Source organism: Rattus norvegicus, chromosome 15 (genome assembly GCF_021556685.1).
Source record: "Rattus norvegicus strain SHRSP/BbbUtx chromosome 15, alternate assembly SHRSP_T2T, whole genome shotgun sequence".
Classification (NCBI taxonomy): Eukaryota; Metazoa; Chordata; class Mammalia; order Rodentia; family Muridae; genus Rattus; species Rattus norvegicus.
In genome coordinates this window covers 101,575,183-101,595,100 of record NC_141548.1, presented here as the reverse complement: position 1 = coordinate 101,595,100, position 19,918 = coordinate 101,575,183, and the positions used below count along the sequence as shown (strand labels likewise).

General features: G+C 47.5%; 2 protein-coding genes across 26 annotated transcripts in view; one reads left to right on the top strand and one right to left on the bottom strand.

The window, feature by feature from the left end:
* The window catches only part of Dzip1 (DAZ interacting zinc finger protein 1), a 52,173-nt gene extending 40,521 nt beyond the window's left edge, over positions 1 to 11,652 (top strand). For 21 of the 22 annotated variants that reach the window (XM_087586357.1, XM_087586353.1, XM_087586341.1 and 18 more), the window contains 5 exons: positions 806 to 859; positions 2,973 to 3,166; positions 5,974 to 6,104; positions 7,841 to 8,006; positions 10,646 to 10,946. In XM_087586357.1, coding sequence (XP_087442483.1) covers positions 806 to 859; positions 2,973 to 3,166; positions 5,974 to 6,104; positions 7,841 to 8,006; positions 10,646 to 10,725 — 625 coding nt within the window. In that variant the 3' untranslated portion in view covers positions 10,726 to 10,946. 22 annotated transcript variants of the gene reach the window in all.
* A 1,806-nt stretch (positions 11,653 to 13,458) lies between these two features.
* Cldn10 (claudin 10) overlaps positions 13,459 to 19,918 on the bottom strand; it is a 91,886-nt gene continuing 85,426 nt past the window's right edge. For all 4 annotated transcript variants that reach the window (XM_087585442.1, NM_001106058.1, XM_087585441.1 and 1 more), the window contains 2 exon segments: positions 14,302 to 14,409; positions 13,459 to 13,803 (listed from right to left, as the gene is read on the bottom strand). In XM_087585442.1, coding sequence (XP_087441568.1) covers positions 13,680 to 13,803; positions 14,302 to 14,409 — 232 coding nt within the window. In that variant the 3' untranslated portion in view covers positions 13,459 to 13,679.

Below are 19,918 nucleotides of genomic sequence, written 5' to 3'. Positions count from 1 at the left end.
TCGCTGTAATCATACATCCTGGACTGGATCAGCAGAACAACAGGGATTTGTGTTGGAGGCTGGAAGTTCAGAATCAGGGTGTCAGAGGTCAAGTTCTGTCTCCAGAGCCATTGTGTCCTATGTCCTCACACGGGGAACAGGCTCTGGTCCCTTCGTCTTTCAGAGGCAGTGCCATGGTTACTTTTCAGTCGCTGTGACAAAGCACTATTACCAAAGCAACTTATAAAGAAAGCATTCGATTTGGGGCTCACGGGTCTGGAGAGCTAAGAGTCAAAGACCATCACAGAGGGCAGTATGGCGGCAGTATGGCGGCAGGCAGGCAGGCATGGCAGGCAGGCGTGGCTCTGGAGCTTTCACTGAGAGCTTTCTTACAGCCCAGCCCACAAGCACATGTGGAGAAAGCTAACCAAGAAGGGCTGGGTCATTGAAACCTCAAAGCCTGTCTCCAGTGACGCACCTCCTAATCTTCCCCCTTTGCCAACTGGGGACTAAGCGTTCAAATGTTTGAGCTCATGGGGGCCATTTTCACCCAAGCCACCACAGGTAGCAATGCCATCATGGGGAGCCAGCCCTCTGACTCCATTTGGCCCAGTTCCTTCCCAGATTCCTGCCCCTGGATGTCATGACACTACAAGTCAAGTGAGTGACTACAAGCCTTGAGTCTGCAGCGATGAACTAGACTCATCCCCAACTTCCTTGTAGTTTCTGATCGATGACCAAAGACAGTTTGTGTTTTCCCATACACATTTGTATTGACTATATCATTCCCTTGTCTACCTCCTTATTTATTTATTTATTTTTTTAGACTCAAGAAAAATACCAAAGAAAGTCATTTTCTCAGAAGGTTTCCAGCTACCAAGTGAGTACTGGGAGAGGTGCCAGGGTTGGGTGGGCCGGGTGTGAAGTTTTCGAGTGTTGCTCTCTTGGTGAAGTAGGGGCCCACTGCAGTTAAGGGAAGTCACGGTGCTTATTCATCAAGGTTACTTTTTGAGTCCCTCCTTTTGGTTGTTATTTGTGACTTCATTAATTACTACGTCACTCAGCTTTTCCACACAATGACATCCATTAACAAACAGGATCACCCCGAGTCATGCGGGTGCAGCCCCTCCCAGTGTAAGTGTCATGTCTTAATAAGCACGTTTAAGTAGGGGGGATGGTGTCTTGGGGTCAGCCGGTTCTGGCACTCTGTACTGGGGTTAAAGGCGTTGGAGACCATCCCTGGCTTAGGATCACTTTAAATGAGAACATATAAGAGGGGCCCGGCACTTGCAGGCATCCACTAACTTGCAGGGATTCTCCTGTTACTTCTTCTGAACAACACTCAGGGTTCAGTGCCATCGTTGCCTGAGTCCGAAGATATCAATACCGTGAAACCCCTCTTCCCTGGGTACCATGAAGCAGTGATAGATACCGTCTCATCTTTTCATGAGCATAACCTCACGGAGGGAGCTTTGCTTCATGGGGTGTGTGTGGCCAACCAACCCGCACGGGCAGATGTGGTATACAGAATTTAGACTTTCTACAACCTCCTTCAAGTGGACACTCTGAGCTTCTATTTCACTTTCAAATAGGGGTGGTAGTCCCCAAGTCGGAAGTTAAAAAAATAGTGTAGGGGTTGGGGATTTAGCTCAGTGGTAGAGCGCTTGCCTAGGAAGCGCAAGGCCCTGGGTTCGGTCCCCAGCTCCGAAAAAAAGAACCAAAAAAAAAAAAAAAATAGTGTAGTCGTAGAAATCTTTTTCCATCACTGAGAAGTGTTTTCCTTTGGCATTTAAGAGCTAAGAGTATTGAGACAGTGCACATCTGTGTTTAGGGGTTGGGACTGTGCACATCTGTGTTTAGGGGTTGGGATTGTACACATCTGGGTTTAGGGGTTGGGATTGTACACATCTGGGTTTAGGGGAACTTCAGCCCATTTAACAGCTCTGCTTCCTGGTTAGCAGATCTGGGTGCACTCTCGGGCTTGCACATGACTTCAGCTTCACTGCCTCATTGTCTGTGGGCACAGGGGAGTCCCCTATACTGTGGTTTCCGGGAACTACCTAGGGTGGTCTGTAACACTTTAAAGGCAGCCACGTCACTGTGGAGGATTCTGGACAAACTAAAACTAGAACTGCCCTACGACCCAGCCATTCCATTTCTGGGCAAGCACCACACAAAGATACTCAAAGAATCAGATTTCTTTCTTCACTGTGTGACATAGCCAGAAAATATCCCTCAAGAGACAGATGGTAAGGAAAGTATGGCACACACACACACACACACAGCATGGAGCTTTACTCGGGAAACTGTTAGAGCTCAGAGTTACTCGAGCAAAGTGTTCCAGATGCACAAAGACAAATGTTGAGTGTTGCCTCTCATAGGCAGGGCCTGGGTTTTAATTTTTATATGTGTAGATATGGGGGGTGCGTGTGTGCGTGCATGTGCGTGTGTGTGTATGTGTGTGCACGTGTGTGTGTGTGTGTGTGTGTGTGTGTGTGTGAAGGGGCTTGACCTATCAGTCATCAAACTAGCAAAGAGACCAAAAATGGGAAAAAAGAGGTATTAAGGCATGTTGCGGAGGAAAAAAGAGAGAGAAGTAAAAAAGTGGGGAACAGGATGTGTGTGAGGTGAAAGCAAAAGGGGACTGGTGTAGGGAGGGAGGGGCCCAGCAGTGGGAGCAGGAGAGAGACTAAGGGAGAGGAAGAGGAAATGGAGCACGTATGAAAGAAAACTCCAAAATACAGCCAGTTGTGCGGTCATTAAAAAAAAAAAAACAAATTTCGGGGCTGGGGATTTAGCTCAGTGGTTAGAGTGCTTACCTAGGAAGCGCAAGGCCCTGGGTTCGGTCCCCAGCTCCGAAAAAAAGAACCAAAAAAAAAAAAAAAAAAAACAAATTTCAAAAAGGAAGGAAAAAAAAGGACACCTAGCTAGTAAGTTCTGAAATGAGGGAACAGCGCCCCTTACTTACCGCTATTTCGCTCTGACTTACACAGGACGCCTCCCTTCAGCTCAGAAGAGGAGCCGGAAGAAGAGGGCTTTATGCGGGCACACCGCTCCCCAGACGTACTCCCCACACAGCCACCTAAGAACAAGAGGAGTAACTTTGGAAGGAGAGCTGTCAGAAGTGACACGGACTGGACGGAGGGAAGTGAAATGGATGACTCGGACTTCTCTCCTAAGCTGACAGGTGAACCCTGATCCCCTGAAAACCCTTCTAAAGTGTATGTAGGGCAGTGATCTCCGCTCCCGGGGCACCAGGCACTGGGCACCTGGGCTAGGATTGTGTGGGGGACCATGGGGCTCATCCCAAAGGCGCTGGTAGAGAGACACCCATCTTCAAGTAGAAGGGGAAGAACCAGTTGGGGATGTCTGAGTGTATGGGCTTCCCATAGCTGCTGTAACAAAAATGCCATACGCTGAGAGACTCAAACAACAGAAAGTTATTGTGTCAATATTCTGTAGGCTGGATAAACAAATTCAGGGTTCCTTTCCTTAGAGAGCGACCACAAGAGAAAGAGAACACTTTCTCTCGTGCTGGCTCTTGTCTTTCTTGCTATCTTCATATCTTATCCCACCCCCTCCGAGTTCATATCAGTCCTGGTTTCCAGGTTTTACTGTTCCCATCACTCATGGACCACCCCTTTTTAATTAGGTGAGTGTGTATGTGTATTTGGTGCATCCATGTATATATGCGTGCATGTGTGTATTTGCTCACATACACATGTGCACACATATGCAGAAGACCAAGGTCAGCGTTGGGCATCTTGTTTTTTGAAGCACAGTCTCTTACTGAGCCCAGAGCTCGCTGATTTGGCTGACTGTTGGGCTCCGAGGATGCTCTTGTGTCCACCTCCCCCAGCGCTGGGATTATAGGCACTGCACCCCTGGCGCTCATGTGACTGATGGGAATTGCATTCAGGTCTTCATGATTGTGTGCCAGGACTTTACTGACTAAGCCATCTTCCCCAGCCCCCTGAGGCCACTCTCGGTGACTTCCCTTTAACTCAGTTTCCTCTGTATTTCTCTTCCAACCAAGATCGCATTTTAAGCTAGTGGGGATGAGAGCCTCAGCGAATGTTCTGAGAGAACAAACTTCAATCTGTTAATCTGGGATGGATGAGAATGGCTGCCCTAATGCACCGAGCTTGACAGGGTAATTGAGGCAAGCGTCTAGTGCGAGATTTCTGAGGCGTTGCCCAGGAAGGTAGAGCCAACGGACAGTCTCTTAAAGTATACTTTTAAAATTACAGACTTTAGACACGGCAGGTTTAATCGTATTCCACATAACCTTTACATATGCAAAGGATACGTGTAAAAACCACACCTTGTGTTGGAAGATGCCCACTGAATCAAAGTTGCTATGTTTGAATGAGACCACCCTTCAGTGATTTTGAGTGGAAACTAGGTAACCTCATGCCGTGCAATTTCTTTTTTTAAGGGAATTTTATATATTCACCTTTTAATTTTATGTGTATGTGTATACATGTATGTGTATGTGTGTATGTATATGCACCCATGTGTGTTCATACACTTGCAGAGGCCAGACGAGGGCATCACATCCCCTGGGACTGGAGTCACAGGTGGGTGTGAGCTCTGTGCTATGGGTGCTGGGAACTGCACCAGGTTATCTGCAGACACTGCACCAGGTTATCTACAGACAATGCACCAGGTTATCTGCAGACAATGCACCAGGTTATCTGCAGATACTGCACCAGGTTATCTACAGAAAATGCACCAGGTTATCTGCAGGAACTGCACCAGGTTATCTGCAGACACTGCACCAGGTTATCTGCAGGAGCTGCACCAGGTTATCTGCAGACACTGCACCAGGTTATCTGCAGACACTGCACCAGGTTATTTACAGACAATGAACCAGGTTATCTGCAGACACTGCACCAGGTTATTTACAGACAATGTACCAGGTTATCTGCAGACACTGCACCAGGTTATCTGCAGACACTGCACCAGGTTATCTGCAGACACTGCACCAGGTTATCTGCAGACACTGCACCAGGTTATCTGCAGGACCTGCACCGGGTTATCTGCAGACAATGCACCGGGTTATCTGCAGGCACCACACAAGGTTATCTGCAGACAATGCACCAGGTTATCTGTAGGAGCTGCCCCAGGTTATCTGCAGGACCTGCACCGGGTTATCTGCAGACAATGCACTGGGTTATCTGCAGACAATGCACCGGGTTATCTGCAGACACTGCACCAGGTTATCTACAGACAATGCACCAGGTTATCTGCAGGCAATGCACCAGGTTATCTGTAGACAATGCACCACGTTATCTGCAGATACTGCACCAGGTTATCTACAGAAAATGCACCAGGTTATCTGCAGGAGCTGCACCAGGTTATCTGCAGACAATGCACCGGGTTATCTGCAGGAGCTGCACCGGGTTATCTGCAGACACTGCACCAGGTTATCTGCAGACACTGCACCAGGTTATCTGCAGACACTGCACCGGTTATCTGCAGGACCTGCACCGGGTTATCTGCAGACACTGCACCGGTTATCTGCAGGACCTGCACCGGGTTATCTGCAGACAATGCACCGGGTTATCTGCAGGCACCACACAAGGTTATCTGCAGACAATGCACCAGGTTATCTGCAGGAGCTGCCCCAGGTTATCTGCAGGAGCTGCCCCGGGTTATCTGCAGGACCTGCACCGGGTTATCTGCAGACAGTGCACCGGGTTATCTGCAGACAGTGCACCGGGTTATCTGCAGACAGTGCACCGGGTTATCTGCAGACAGTGCACCAGGTTATCTGCAGGACCTGCAAGCACTTTTAATCCCTGAATCACTGTCTCTCCAACCCCTTTTTTTCCCCAAACCCAGAGTTTACCAGCTAGTTCATTTGAGTAATAAATAATTCCGTGTAAAGCTGAGCCCCCTTCGGAGCTGACAGTGGGGTTGCTTTGGGTCTGGGGCTGCATAGATCTCAGTGCTCAGCCCCCTTCTTGACTGAATCTGTGGCTCTTCCAGGAACCTCCATTAAGATTCAGACTGAGAAAGTTGAGAGCATGCCTTTTCCCCAAGGCAACAGGAATAAACCAGTTCCTGGGACGAACTCTGCTGACGCGGCTATCAAAAAGGAAGAGTTTCGAGAGCTAAAGGTGAGACTGCCGGCTAACGAATGGATCCGCCCTTTGGGGAACTAGGTAGCAAGCAACATTTTGGATTGAGGGAAAAGCCAGTTGTGATTAGTGAACGAGGTAAAGGGAGATGCCCTGCCTTCGTTTGTTTTCAGTGTGGCGTTTCTCCCCATCCCGTGGATAGTTGCAGAGACCCCTGCCTGATAGCAGCTGTGGACTGAGCAATATAAGATCTCAAATTTCAGCCCTGAAATGCTAAACTTTTTAAACACTGGCGTCCACTAAAAATTCTGAGTTTCAGATTTTGGATGTAGCTCAGTTGAGCCTGCAGGAGCTATAGGTTCAAACACATACACACACACACACACACACACACACACACACACACACTTACACACATACACACACATGCACACACATACATGTGCACACACATGCACATACACATGCGCACACACATGCACACACACGCACACATGTGCACACACATGCATATACACATGCGCACACACATGCACACACATGCGCACACACATGCACACACATACATGTGCACACACATACACATATGCACACACATGCACACACATGCGTACACACATGCACACACACACACACACACACACACACACACACACAAAAGAAAGATGCCAGGTTTGGGGGCATGGCGGGTCACACAGCACTCCTGTAGAGGTAGGCAGATGTCTCTGAGTTTGAGGCCAGCCTGGTCTACAGGAAGAGTTCAGGACAGCCAGGGCTGCACAGAGAAACCCTGTCTTGAAAACAAAGAATCAAACAAAAGCAAAGCAACCACAAAGAAAGTTTCTGATTTTGAATAATATTGGAATTTTCAGATTAGGGGTATTCATACCTTATAAAATGTCTGCAAATGTTCCCAATCCCAAAACCCCATCTAATTTGAAACACGTGTGGCCCATGGCTGTCCAGTGCACGTGTTTCCACAGCTCTATCGTGTGTTTGACACCTGCAGATATTAGACGTTCTTGGAGCTTCCATCTACAGCTCCCACACGTAGCTCAAGGATTTTTCTGACATCTGAAAGAAAATAGGGGCTTTTAAGGGTTGTCACCACCTAGGAGTCAGAGTCACTGGAGAAGAGGCCTGGAAGGTTCTGGGGCATTTCTTACCCCCAGAGTGTCTTGAGTGGAGCTCAGCTGTTGCTACCCTGGCCAGATGGGGTGTAGACTGTGTTCCCCAATACTAGCCATTCTTCTAATTCTGTAGATAACCCCGCCTGTTCACCCAAGGAACTCGGAGTGCCTGTTGAACTCCCTTCCTTAGTTATTGCTTTTTTTGCGTTAACGCAAACCAAGAAAATGACAAAATGCTGCATCAATCAAGACAGCAGGTCACCCTTTGGAAAGGGGTTGGTGGAAGCGTGGTTCGTGGTTCTTCTAGCCGGGGTGGGGGTAGGGTCTCTCTCTGCAGGGCTCCTGGATGACACATCTCACCCTGACTTTCAGAGTTACCTCCCCCTGTAATCCTTTAAAAAAATCCTAGGACTTTTTAAATTCAAAATTAATTTTTTTAAAGAAAAATCAACAGCATTTTTTTTTTAAAAAGTTACTTCTGTAGCTTTCGAGTTGCGGTTTCAAATTCTCGTCCTGTCTTGGCGAAGCTGCCTCTGATTGGGCGCCCCATGTCATTCCTAACTCATCTGCCAGCCCAGCTGCTCAGCCTAAACCACGAGGGGCACCATTTCTTTAGGAAGCTCACATTCTTCTCTTGTGTTTCAGTGCACAGATGCTGATGACGAGGACTGGGATGTATCATCCTTAGAGGAAGAAAAATCTCTGGGCAGTAAAGGGAAGAGGGAGCCCCCACCCTCAAAGCGGGATCTCAGCTGCAGCCAGGTGCAGAGGGCCTGGGGCCCCGTGAACCCTCGGGAATTCAAGGAAGAAGGTAAGTGGGTTTCACCCTCACGCACCCATGGGTGTGATTCTTTAGTGTATGTGTGTGTCCCCGCGGGTGCCCATTTCTGCACACGCATGTGGCGGCCGAAGCCAGCCTTGGTATTGTTCCAGAACAGCTGTCCACCTCGTGTTTAGAGACATGGTCTCTCATTGCCCTGGTTCTCAGCAAGTAGGCTTCTTGTCTCTGCCTCCCCGTGCTGGGGAAACAGTGTGTGCTCTAACTCGTGGTTAAAACGTGAGTTCTGGTGATCAAATCCAAGTCCTCGTGATTGACTGGCCAGCACTGCACCAGTCGAGCTAGCTCTGCAGCCCCAGAAAGTTTCTGATTTTGGATACTTATGAGACTTGGAATTTTCAGATTAGGAATGTTCACACCCCATAAAATGTCTGCAAATATTTCCCAATCCCAAAACCCCATCTAATTTGAAACACGTGTGGCCCATGAATGTCAAGGGCACGTGTTTCCACAGCTCTATCGTGTGTAATTTGACACCTGCGGATATTAGACGTTCCTGGAGCTTCCATCCGAAGCCTCCACATGTAGCTCAAGGATTTTTATGACATCTGAAAGAACGTCAGCAAAATTTATACTGTCAGACAGCAGCACTGTCCTATCACATCACAGCGCTGAAGCTAGGGTCAGAGCTCAGTAGTGGAGCACAAAACACCAAGCCAAATGACACAACATTATGACCCCAGCATGGTGTTAATCCTTGTCATATAAGGTACATCTGAACATTGGTAACTTACTTTACAAGTGCACAGATCACTTGAAGTTGTGCTGTACCATTGCACGGAACATCCTGTTATTATTTTTGCTGTGTTTTTACACGGAACATCCTGATGTTGTTTTCTTTTACAATGTCTGCACATATTCCCTTCCCCCCAGAAATGAGAATTTCTGGGCTTATTCCTGGGTGAGAACACCCTTCTCATAATCACCCAGTACTCTTCTGTTTCCCGTGAAGGACTTGGTTTTCTTCCAAGGGAGATTTGTTTTCTTATACCACTGTACCCAGTGGGATGGATCGAAAGTGAAATCCCGAGTTGGAATTCTCTCTGCCCACCAGAGAGACGGGATGTAAGTCTCAGACAGTCATATACTGAGTCATTAGGCTCAGTTTGTAAATTCAAAGATCACGGCACACGTGTGCGTGTCTGTGTATGCATGCATGCGTACATGCATACATTGTTTATTTTGCTTGTCTGACTTGTTTGGGACAAGGTTTCAACTATGTCACTATATAGCCCAGGCCTGGCCTTGAGCTTGTAGTCCAGCCCCCCTCCCCACGTCAGCATCTCAAGAACCAAGATCACAGATGTGCCTCCTTCATCAAATTTGGGGTGGTCACAACCTGTGCCCCAAGTGAGACCCAGCCACCCATCCTCAGTAAGACAATTAAAGGGGCCAAACGAAAGTGGGAGCAGAGAAAGTAGATTTATTCAATGTGGCCACATTGGGGGGGGGTGGAGGGACAAAGAGATTCTGTTTAGAATATCTCCACTAGTGCTACACCAGCCACACCACCATGACCAGCTGGGACAGACAGTTGGGCAGACAGACGGACAGACAGACAATCAGAACAGCCCTAGTACATGGTAAAAGCGAAGACGTAGAGAAAGGCTCCTCCACGGTGTTCCTCACCGTCTTTAGCACCTGATGGGCCATTCCCGTATCTCTCAGTAATGGACTCAGACCTGGTTCTTGATCTGACAGCTTTGGATTAGCTGCTGGTGTCCTACTAAGATGGGGAAGAGTTGGTTACCACCATTCCCTGCAGCTCTTGTGATCCCTGGACGAATTCTGTGCCCTTATTTGTAATGTTCTTCCAGTGTCTATCGATTCCATAATCGAGTCTCCTGTCTTCAGTAGGCGCCCTAGTCCCCACTTTGAGCATTCTCAGCTTTGACCCTACTCTCCCCTGTGCCCTTAATGTCACATTGTCACCTGATAACATGGCTGCAAATCATTAACATTATAAGGTTATCTCTGCTAAGGATCCATTCCAGTTAAAACCCAAGGTGATGTTTGAGATGCAGTGCCTTGTAAGGAACAGGGCCAAGAGGATACTTCAATGCCAGGACCCTGCATTCCTCAGAGAATGTTCTAGAGTCAAACCAGATCAGAGTTCTCTACGGCATGCTAGTCCCATGGCTAAAATCGTGGAGCTTTTTAATTAACTTTAAATTTTAATTCTTAGCAAAATCTATGTTTAACACTTACCTCTAGATATTAAACCAGAGATTCACCTTGATGTGTAGGATTTTTTGTTCCCTTCCTGCACAGTTTCATCTGCCCATGGTTAATAACACAATGACCAAGAACCCTCATTAGCCAGACTCCATGCTGAATGCCAGGGAAAAAGAAGCAGGACACAGGACACAGGCCCTGCCACCCAGGAGCTTGCGTGTTCAGGATGGGTGGTCACAGGTTACATCCTGTGAGGAGATCTAGAACTATGGCCGACTTGTGGGTGTGTTTTCTATCAGCCTTCTCCCAAAGGCTGTAGGGACTAGGGGGACAAGGCTTGCTGAAGATTCAGACCCCAGGTGAGAAACTACTGAAGTCAGGGTTGAAATTATCCTAGTTTAACCACAGAACCCCCCTTTTTCCTCTTCCCCATCCAGGACTTCAAGAAAAGGAATCAAGCACACGCAAGAGCAGCTTAGTCACTGTGGCTGACTGGAGTGATGCTTTGGATGTCTAACCACAATCTCCCACATCAGAGGACTGTCCAGAAGCCAGCATCATTGCAACCAACAGCCCATAGGATCCCAATGTTCCTTAGTGTTTCCCACCATAGCAAGGAAGCCCATTCAAAACAAGGGTGTCCCTGATGGCAGTATCAAGAACAAACTGTCAAGCTATCCACTGTGTAAAAAACAACGTATCCTTTAAGTCATAAAAACTCTTTTCTTCAGTACAGTACTCTTTAGTGTTAAATGTATTTTATTTCAACTAACTTAAGTCTTTTTTCTTCAATTGATTGATGGCAGGCTTTGGTTTGAATTGTTATAGCTCTTTAAATGTATATATACATATCTATATACTGTCCCACTGATAGTGCTTATGTTAGGAAATTCTGTGAGGTCTCTTCAAACTGAATTAGTAACTCAGTGATCTCATGAATGGTAACCATTAGCCAGGCCCATGGTAAATACATTTCCTTAAAGTACCTTTGAACGCCCTGGGCTCTGAGTCCCTGTCAGCACGTTGTTACTAACGGGTTCTTTCCTGCCGTGTAATCTTCCTCTTGGATGTCTCATGATTAATGTGCAACTGTCGTCAATGCCAATCGATTCTTGTGAGACGGTCACTAGAAAAAGATGAGCCGTTACTAACACCCACGAGTCGTTTTCCTGTCTCCAGTCCCCAACCCATAGTATAAAATACCTCAGAACTAGCTTATATCCTTCAATAATGATCTTGGCAGTGATCAGAAAGTTTATATAGAAACCATTTGTTTCCCTTTTCTTTTTAACTCCCCCCCCTTTTTTTTGAAAATATTTTTTATACTATGTGGTACTGTTAGGACTACTATCTCAAAGAAAAAAAGCGACATTTTAATGGCTTGTTGATTTGGAGTCTCCTGTCGTCCGCCGACCGTGCCAGTAAAGATCTCCGTCACACCGTGTGACCGTGGCTGATTATTAGTGAAGATTTCTCAGCTGCATTCGTGAAAGGGCTTGCGCAAAGCCCTGGCTTCTAACACACCCTGACCTTGAAAGATATCTCTGTACCACTGTAGCTACCATTTGGAAACCTATGTGTGCCCATTCCAAACCATGAAAAAAAAATTCTCCTACGTCCCTGAAGGGGCCATTGTGTACCAACAGGCTCACTCGATGTGTAGGTTTCTAACAGCTTTAGTAAGTGAGAGTCAGACTGTGAGTTGTGGGCAGAGAGCAACCCTGTCCATCCCTCACATCAACAGGTTTTTGTCGTTATGGGTTTTGGTGGATATCAAAGGGCACACAACCAGAAAGTGACAAAAACCAGCTTTAGTGAACTGTTCCAGACTCTTTGTCTGCCACAGTCTCTTCCCCTCAGCACCCTGGGACTGGGGACTGTAAGCATCTTGTCAAACCCAACATATAAATTAAGTTGGAATCTGTAGGTCACAGAACTCAGTCCTTTAACCTATCCGTTAGGGATTTTCCCCCTCTTCTCCCCATTCAGCTGATTTATTCCTTTGTCTTTAGACAGAGCTCCCCCCTGGCCACCTGTCTTCATCCCCACTCTCTGCACTCTCAGTCTGACTGCTGTCCTCACCAGTTCATCTGAAGGAAAACAGTCATTTTAAAACTCTGCCTACACAGCACTGTTCCCACGCTGCTCTGTGGTTCCTAACCCGCCTTCATGGAAGCAGAACATACTTCAAGTTTTAACAGTGTATGACACTGGAAAAATGTCTTAATTGTTTTCTTTCTCTCTTTCTTTCTTTCTTTCTTTCTTTCTTTCTTTCTTTCTTTTTTCCTTTCCTTTTCTTTTTTAAAAATGTTCCCTTTTCTTTCCATTGAGTTACCTGCAAACAATGTGATTTCTTTTTCCCCTTTTCAGTCTTTTACCTTTTACCCTGTGGGAAAGTCACGTAGTCAGCCGTGTGATTCATTCTGGGCAATTTGTAGCATACGACACAAGTACCCATCCTTACAACTTGAAACCACATCTTTTACCCTAGGCTAGCTCATGGCCTGGCTCCGTCACTACAGGTCTCATTCGACTCTACATTTCTCCACCGCACACACGGGGAACTGAAAACACCCACTATTAAGGGAGGGACGCTGTAAGGGTAGATGTGCTATGACCTATAAGCTGTGTGTTGGAGGAAGCAATTGCCGCCTTTGTGGGTAAGCGACATGGAGGGTTGGGCTTAGGAATCCATCTGCATCTTGGTTCCACAATCACCTGAGCAAGTTCCACGTCTTGGAAACGTGTCCAGTGTCTCAGTGACCTAGCGAGTGCTGTGTGCAGACCTGTGGGACACAGGAAGTGAGAGAGGCAGGCCCACACGGGCCCCAGAGCTTCCTTAGCTGGCTTTGGATTCAACCAGTACCCAGATCAGCCAGTGGTAATGTGCTCTGGGTCAGACAAGCCTGTGTGGTTTATGGTCCACAGACAGGGCAAAGGCACCTTGGCCTCACTAGCCCTTTCTTGAGCCATTATGACGAATGACAGCCCCGACAGACAGAACTAAAAAACTAGAAGTCAACTAGATGGCAGGTGATATGGCAACTGTTTGACCTGGATACCGGATGGGGAGTAGTGTCAGTCCATCCCTGTCCCGTTCACACGGCACCATTGCCCACACACTCCCATTTGTGTACATGGGTGGAATGAGGGAGTTACCCGGCACACTCAGGATCATAGTAGCTGTCGTTTGCCAAGCCTCATGAACTAAGGGTAGCTGTATCATCTATATGCGTATAAAATATACAAGTCCTGTAAATAACCTGTTTATTTCCCTTATAGAAAGGCACAACAGAAAAAAATGATTAGTATATAACTATAAGAACATTTACATCCAATCAACATTCTTCAAATTCATATTTAAAAAAAAAAAAAACAGCTTAAGTGATAATTACAGGGGAGCCTTGGAAGGACCATTGTGAGAACAGTTCTCTTGCGCAACAAACTCGAGACGCGGCTTGCCAGAGCTCTTTAGACATAGGCATTTTTATCAAACTGTTTTGAAGGGCCTGTGGTTTTAAAATCTCCTTCTCCGCCTTGATACTTGGTCCGGGAAGACATGACTGACGTGGGTCCATTGTACGTGTAGCCCATTCTGAAAGATAAAACACACTTGGGTTGATTGTGTTCTACACGCAGAGCCGATGAGAGATGGGCGAAACCACTTCCGTCAGTAGCCAAGAGTTAACTCTTCCTCTGGCTAGCTCTCGTCCCTCTTCTGTCTGTGAAGGGATGCAGGCTGTTCTCATTTGTTCTGATCTCCCTTCTCAGAACTCGTTTTTAAAGCTCATTTTCCTGACACTCGGCAGGCTTTGTAGAGGCTTCATCCATTCCTGCCTGTGTGAAATTACAGTGAGGTCAACGTGAAGACCACACTTTTCCACTTGGGCTTGACCTCCCAGTCACAGAGCCAGCTTCAGAATATAGCCAGGGGCTCTGTAGAAGAATAGTAACTGTATCTTTAACCTCCTTCAGTTGTTACTTTTAATTCGAAGCAGCCCAGGAATTGTGTGTAACTTGTTCCATATGTAACAACTGAGAATAGTGCTTTTTTTTTTTTTTTAAACTGGGCAGTTTTGTTTCTGGTTCCTACCTGGGTGTTTTGTTGTTGTCGGATATTGAAAAGCAAAATATGACACCGCCAATGATGCAGAGAGAAGCTCCTGCCCATCCGATGAAGAGGGCAGCCCCCAATTCATACCTGTGAGAAAATGACAGGACCGTTACAGCCAGCACCTGCTCGCCAAGGTTTCCACCCACACTCACCCGCTCTAAACTCATAAAGGAAGCAGTAACTCGTCCAAGGCACTAGGGCTTCCCACTCTGCTTGCAACATTTTAGCCTCTCCTACTTCCTGCCAGGAAGCCAGGGTGAGGAGGCCGGGTCAGGTTGAAGTCTGGGCGGCCTGACTCATCAGCACCTACCTTCTGCTCTCTGCCTTCATCTTCCCAAACCCTCCGTTCCTTTCTTGTGCTCCACAGGCTAAATTATTTAGACATAGTATAGTAAGGGAAAGGAAGTCCGCCTCCATGTTTGTTCCAGTTCAATAAATGTCAAGTACTTGCTGAGTGTGAATACGTGGAGGTGCACGGTGTCTATGCAAAAAGGCTCTGGGACAGACGAGAGCATCATCTCCTCTACAGTTTAGTGCGGATGCTCATCTAGAAGTAACCAGTGACCAAGCTTCTGGGTGGCAGGACGCAAAGTGAATGTAGACATGACCAAGACAGTCTCTTCTCCAGATAAGGCACTTATTAGACAGCTAGAAGGAATCCTTTTCAAGTGAGGAACACACACACACACACACAGACACACACACACACACACACACACACACACACACACACACACACACACCACAGAACTAAACAAGGAATAAGAATAGAGAATAGAAAAAAAAAAACCGTGGGCATCTTTCTCTGGAGTTGGAATTTTTTAATGAAAAGGCATCTCACTTTTGTGCCATAGACAGACAGACAGACACACATGGGGGGAGGGGCACAAACCTGGGGGGAAACTGGTGTGTTTCAGTATAAAATGAACCCAGAGTGTGTATTGGTCACACAGATCCTTGTAGAAATAACCTTAGGAGAGTCCAAGGCAAAGAGAGGAAAAGGCTCCAGCTCGCCACTCTATTGCTCTAGGCATGGACGGGGCGTGGGCTGAGAACCTGGCTCTGGCTTGGGTGTGATGGCTGCACAGCTGCAGAGGGCAGCTGGCAGGAACTCTCCAGGGTTCCTGGCTCCGTGAACCTGCTTCCCACTTGCCTCTGAACCCCTGTTCCCAGCATGGGCTTTGTGTAGCTGTCTGTGCAGCAGTAGGAATTTCTGTAGCCCGGGGCTAATAGCAGGCTATGGTGCTTACAGAGCTTCAGGGAGTTTTCCCATCTGGGATAGAGCTAAGCATACTCTGCCCTTGGGAAGCCAGGTGACAGCTGCAGGCAAGGGACAGCCATGACAGAAAAGGAGGCATGAGCACTGTATCTGCTTCCGGAAACCCAAGGACGTATCAAGGGTCCCCCTTGTGGCAGTGACAGAGACAGCTCCTTCAGGCTGCACATGCGCTTCAAGAGGGGAGGGCATATCGTTGGAAAAGAGAGTTGCCCAGATCCCAGTTGTCAATGGGGAAATGTCTTAGAAGATGACAAACCGTTATGCTATCTATATACATACAAAATTTGCATAGCCCATATTTCTACTGTCAGGCCCTTCTTTATGTTGTCTTAATGAGATTGTACAGATAAGAGCTGCCGACCTCTGACACAGTGCAGGTGCATACCGTTTGTCGCCTTCAAACCCCCGAAAGTCCCACCCGCACAGACTCCCCCGAGCCAGCACGCAGAGGACAGCACTCTCTGTGGAGGCCATTCCCGTAGGGGCTGACGCCTCATCACACCCTCTCTCCTTGGCCTTGAGGTTATCTGTCCTTCCATCTGTGCGGCCACGGACACATACCTTCTAAAGTCTCAGGTTTTCTTTCAGTTACAAGCTTCCCTGAGGGAGCATCCCACTTGTAGGTGCCACGCAACTCCTTTGAGTGTCCCAGTGTTGTACTTAAGTCCTGGTTCTGTCTCCCAGCCCTATGCTCCCAGAAACAAGACTCAGACTCACTATGTTTACAAATACTTTGGCCACATAGTTAGGCTCTACTCTGACCAGATCATCACTAAAGATAACCGTTTATTTTATCATACATCCTGCCACATGGCTGGTTACCTGTGCTCAGGTGCCCTGTGTCCATGAGCACATCTGTCTCCTCTCCCGGAATTCACCTCTTATTTCCTGCCTAAGCCATAGGCCACAGGCTTTTCAATTGACAGGTGAGGCATCCTCGTACGCTACAAAGAGGAGCCCACGTCACAGGCTGGCCTGGAATCACAGAGATCTGCCTGCCTCTGCTGGGTTTAAAGGTGTGTGCCACCACTGCTAAGAGGGTCTCCACCTTTTAGGAATGGTCCATGAGGAACAAACGTGATAGAAGTCAGGGAACCACACGGCTCAGCCAAGGCCTCCCTGAAGGGAACACTGCCAGTGGCCTGCCTATGTCATCGTTAATTCAAACCATCTTGAAACTTACTGAAGGGACTCAGGAATGATGATCGTAGTTTGTAGCAATAACTGGCATTTTTTAATTCCAGGTTTTAAGTTTTGAGTCAGGGAGGGACAGGGGCTAATGGATCTCAGGAGAACTGCATATTGCCGGGTAGCAAAGAGTGACCTTGAACTTCTGATCTTCAGCCTCTACCTCTGCAGTGCCGGGATCACAGGCAGGCCAGCTTGGTTTATGCGGTGCACTGGTTAGAACCAGGGCCTCGTGCACGCTCCGCCAGCACTCTATAGACCGAGCCTCACGCCCAGGCCCTCGTTCCATTCTTTAAATATATTTCACTCTTCACATAAGCGGGATCACTTTGGAGGGAATTCTGTTTATTTCCCATAGCAACTCTTGCCAAATACTTGGAAGCACCATCTATTCAGAGTTGAATCTACGTCGCCCCCTGTTTCCTTTTTTTAGCTCTGATGGGACGGCTTTTGTGATTGGTTTTTCCTCTCTCAGACTTGTTCTTTATTCAGCTGAGAGATTCGTGTCCAAGTCTCCCTCAGCAGGTGACTTCAGTCCACACCTATCCCTGCAGGTCACGTGGTAAACGGTGACTGGTTCTATTCGGAGGCGGCCTTGAAAGGAAGGGCAACAGAACTTCTACCACAGCCAGTTTCCGAGGCACATCTGCTCCCCCTCACCTCTGCCTGGAACTCTTTCTTGACTCTTGGTAATGCTAAGAAACGGATTTCAACACCTCAGGGAGAGTATCCAAATTCCAAACTATCTGCTGCACGTTTCTTTGTGAGCAATATCCTCTCGTCCCTAAGCCAGCTTCTTACTCCCACTGTGCTCTCGACGGTCCCATCACCTCAGCTTCTTCCCTATGCTGGAAGAATAAATGTGCCCCACTCCAGACAGACCCTCAACTGTGAGGACAGAGACTGGCTTAGAGTTGAGACATTTTACAGTACTTTGCATGACCACACTCATCCGAGGGTTGCCCCCACAGAGCTTTGACACATTTGTATCAGAGAACATGACTTTAGCACACAGAGACTGGGGGATGAATTTACTTCTACCAGACAATATCAACCAACCAGAACCCCCCCCCCCCCCCCAGAGCTCCCAGGGACTAAACCACCAACCAATGTGTATACATGGAGGGACCCATGGCTCCAGCCGCATATGTAGCAGAGGATGTCATTGTCTGGCATCAATGGGAGGAGAAGCCCTTGGTCCTGTGAAGGTTCATTTCCCCAGTGTAGGGGAATACCAGGGCATTGAGGTGGGAATGGGTGGGTGGGAGTGGGAGCATCTTCATAGAAGCAGGGAGGAGGGAGGGGGTATGGGAGAGGGGGAAAAGGGAATAATTTTTGAAATGTAAATACATGTAATGTCCAATAAAAATAAAAGAAAAAAATTAAAACATGGATTAATTGCTCAAAAGTGTCCTCCCAAATAAATCAGAAAGAGCCGAAGCATTTAAAATATGCTTTCAAGTACGGGTCAGTCATGCTCCTCTCCTTGCTGTGTCTTGAGCTACATAAGACTGCTCATACCCTTCCTTCCCGGAGAGGGGAAGAGGGACGTGGTGGTGCTGACTCAGCCCAAAGCACGCACCCTCTCATAAATCAGCCCTAGCCAAAGGGGCTGGGGACGACTTATTTTCCCACCCTGATCTTGCACCCACACCTCCATTTCTGACCTGATTTTCAGTTCCTGGGGATCTCTGTGGCTTCATTTTGTCACCACAGACATGCCAAGCCAAGGGACAAGCCACTCACCGTGTCCCGGATGGACAAGAGATGTCAGCCTGACAGCTCCTCCCACGACTCCTATAGTCTGGTGTGACAAGTCAGACTTTAAGCAAATAATTACAGCACAGTGTGAGGAAGCCTAACAATAGAACTGTTTGCCCGTGCAAACAGACATGACTGACCTCAGCTCTCCCACATATGTACAAACACGGTCTGAGAAAGGACCCAAGTACGGCAGGTCCCTCGACATTCAGTCCTCATTACAATTCTGAGATACAGGTCTAAGTATCCTCATTTTGCCAAAGAGACTGAGGCTCAGGGGGATGAAATAATTTGTCTCACCTTTGAACCGAGTGAAAGGTAGAACCGAGATTTAAAGCCCTAACTGTGATCCTAAACCTGGGCTCCTAACCGTTGTTCTCACAGTAAATGAGTTTATGAATACTTTTAAATGCCACTAAATCTACGTTGAGTTCCAGTTCAGAAAGGTTTTTCTCCCTCCTTGGCTCATTGAGTTCTCAGTGGCCCCAGAAGCACAGGGAGTGGAATTTTTTTCCAAATGCCCGGGGGCTGATCTCTCACCCAACACCGTAGGAGGAGCCACTAAGCCAGGGGTGCTGAGTCCTTCCAGAAATAAAAGGTTTTAGCAAACGAAAAGACCCCACAGAATACTGAAAGGACCTTAATCAAGGTCATGGGTCTTTTTAGAGTACTGTGTCCTTGATTTAATTAAAAATGGTAATAACCGGATGGAACTAGAAAATATCATCCTGAGTGAGGTAACCCAGTCACAAAAGAACACACATGGTATGAACTCACTGATCAGTGGATATTAGCCCAAAAGCTCAGAATACTCAAGGTACAATTCACAGATCACATGAAGCTTAAGAAGAAGGAAGACCAAAGTGTGGATGTTTCAGTCCTTCTTAGAAGGGAGAACAAAATACTCACAGGAGGAGACACAGGAACAAAGAGTGGAGCAGAGACTGAAGAAAAGGCATCCAGAGACTGCCCCACCTGGGGATCCATCCCACATACAGACACCAAACCCAGACAATATTGCAGATGCCAAGAAGTGCTTGCTGACGGGAGCCTGGTAGAGCTGTCTCCTGAGAGCCTCTGCCACAGTCTGACAAATACAGAGGCAGATGCTTGCAGCCAACCATTGGACTGAGCGTGGGGACCCCAATGGAGGAGTTAGAGAAAGGACTGAAGGAGCTGAAGGGGTTTGCAACTCAATAGGAAGAACAACAATATCAACCAACCAGATCCCCCAGAGCTCCCAGGGACTAAACCAACATCCCAAGAATACACAAGGATGGACCTATGGCTCCTTCCCCATATGCAGCAGAGAATGGCCTTATCCGGCATCAGTGGGAGGAGAGGCCCTTGGTCCTGTGAAGGCTCGAT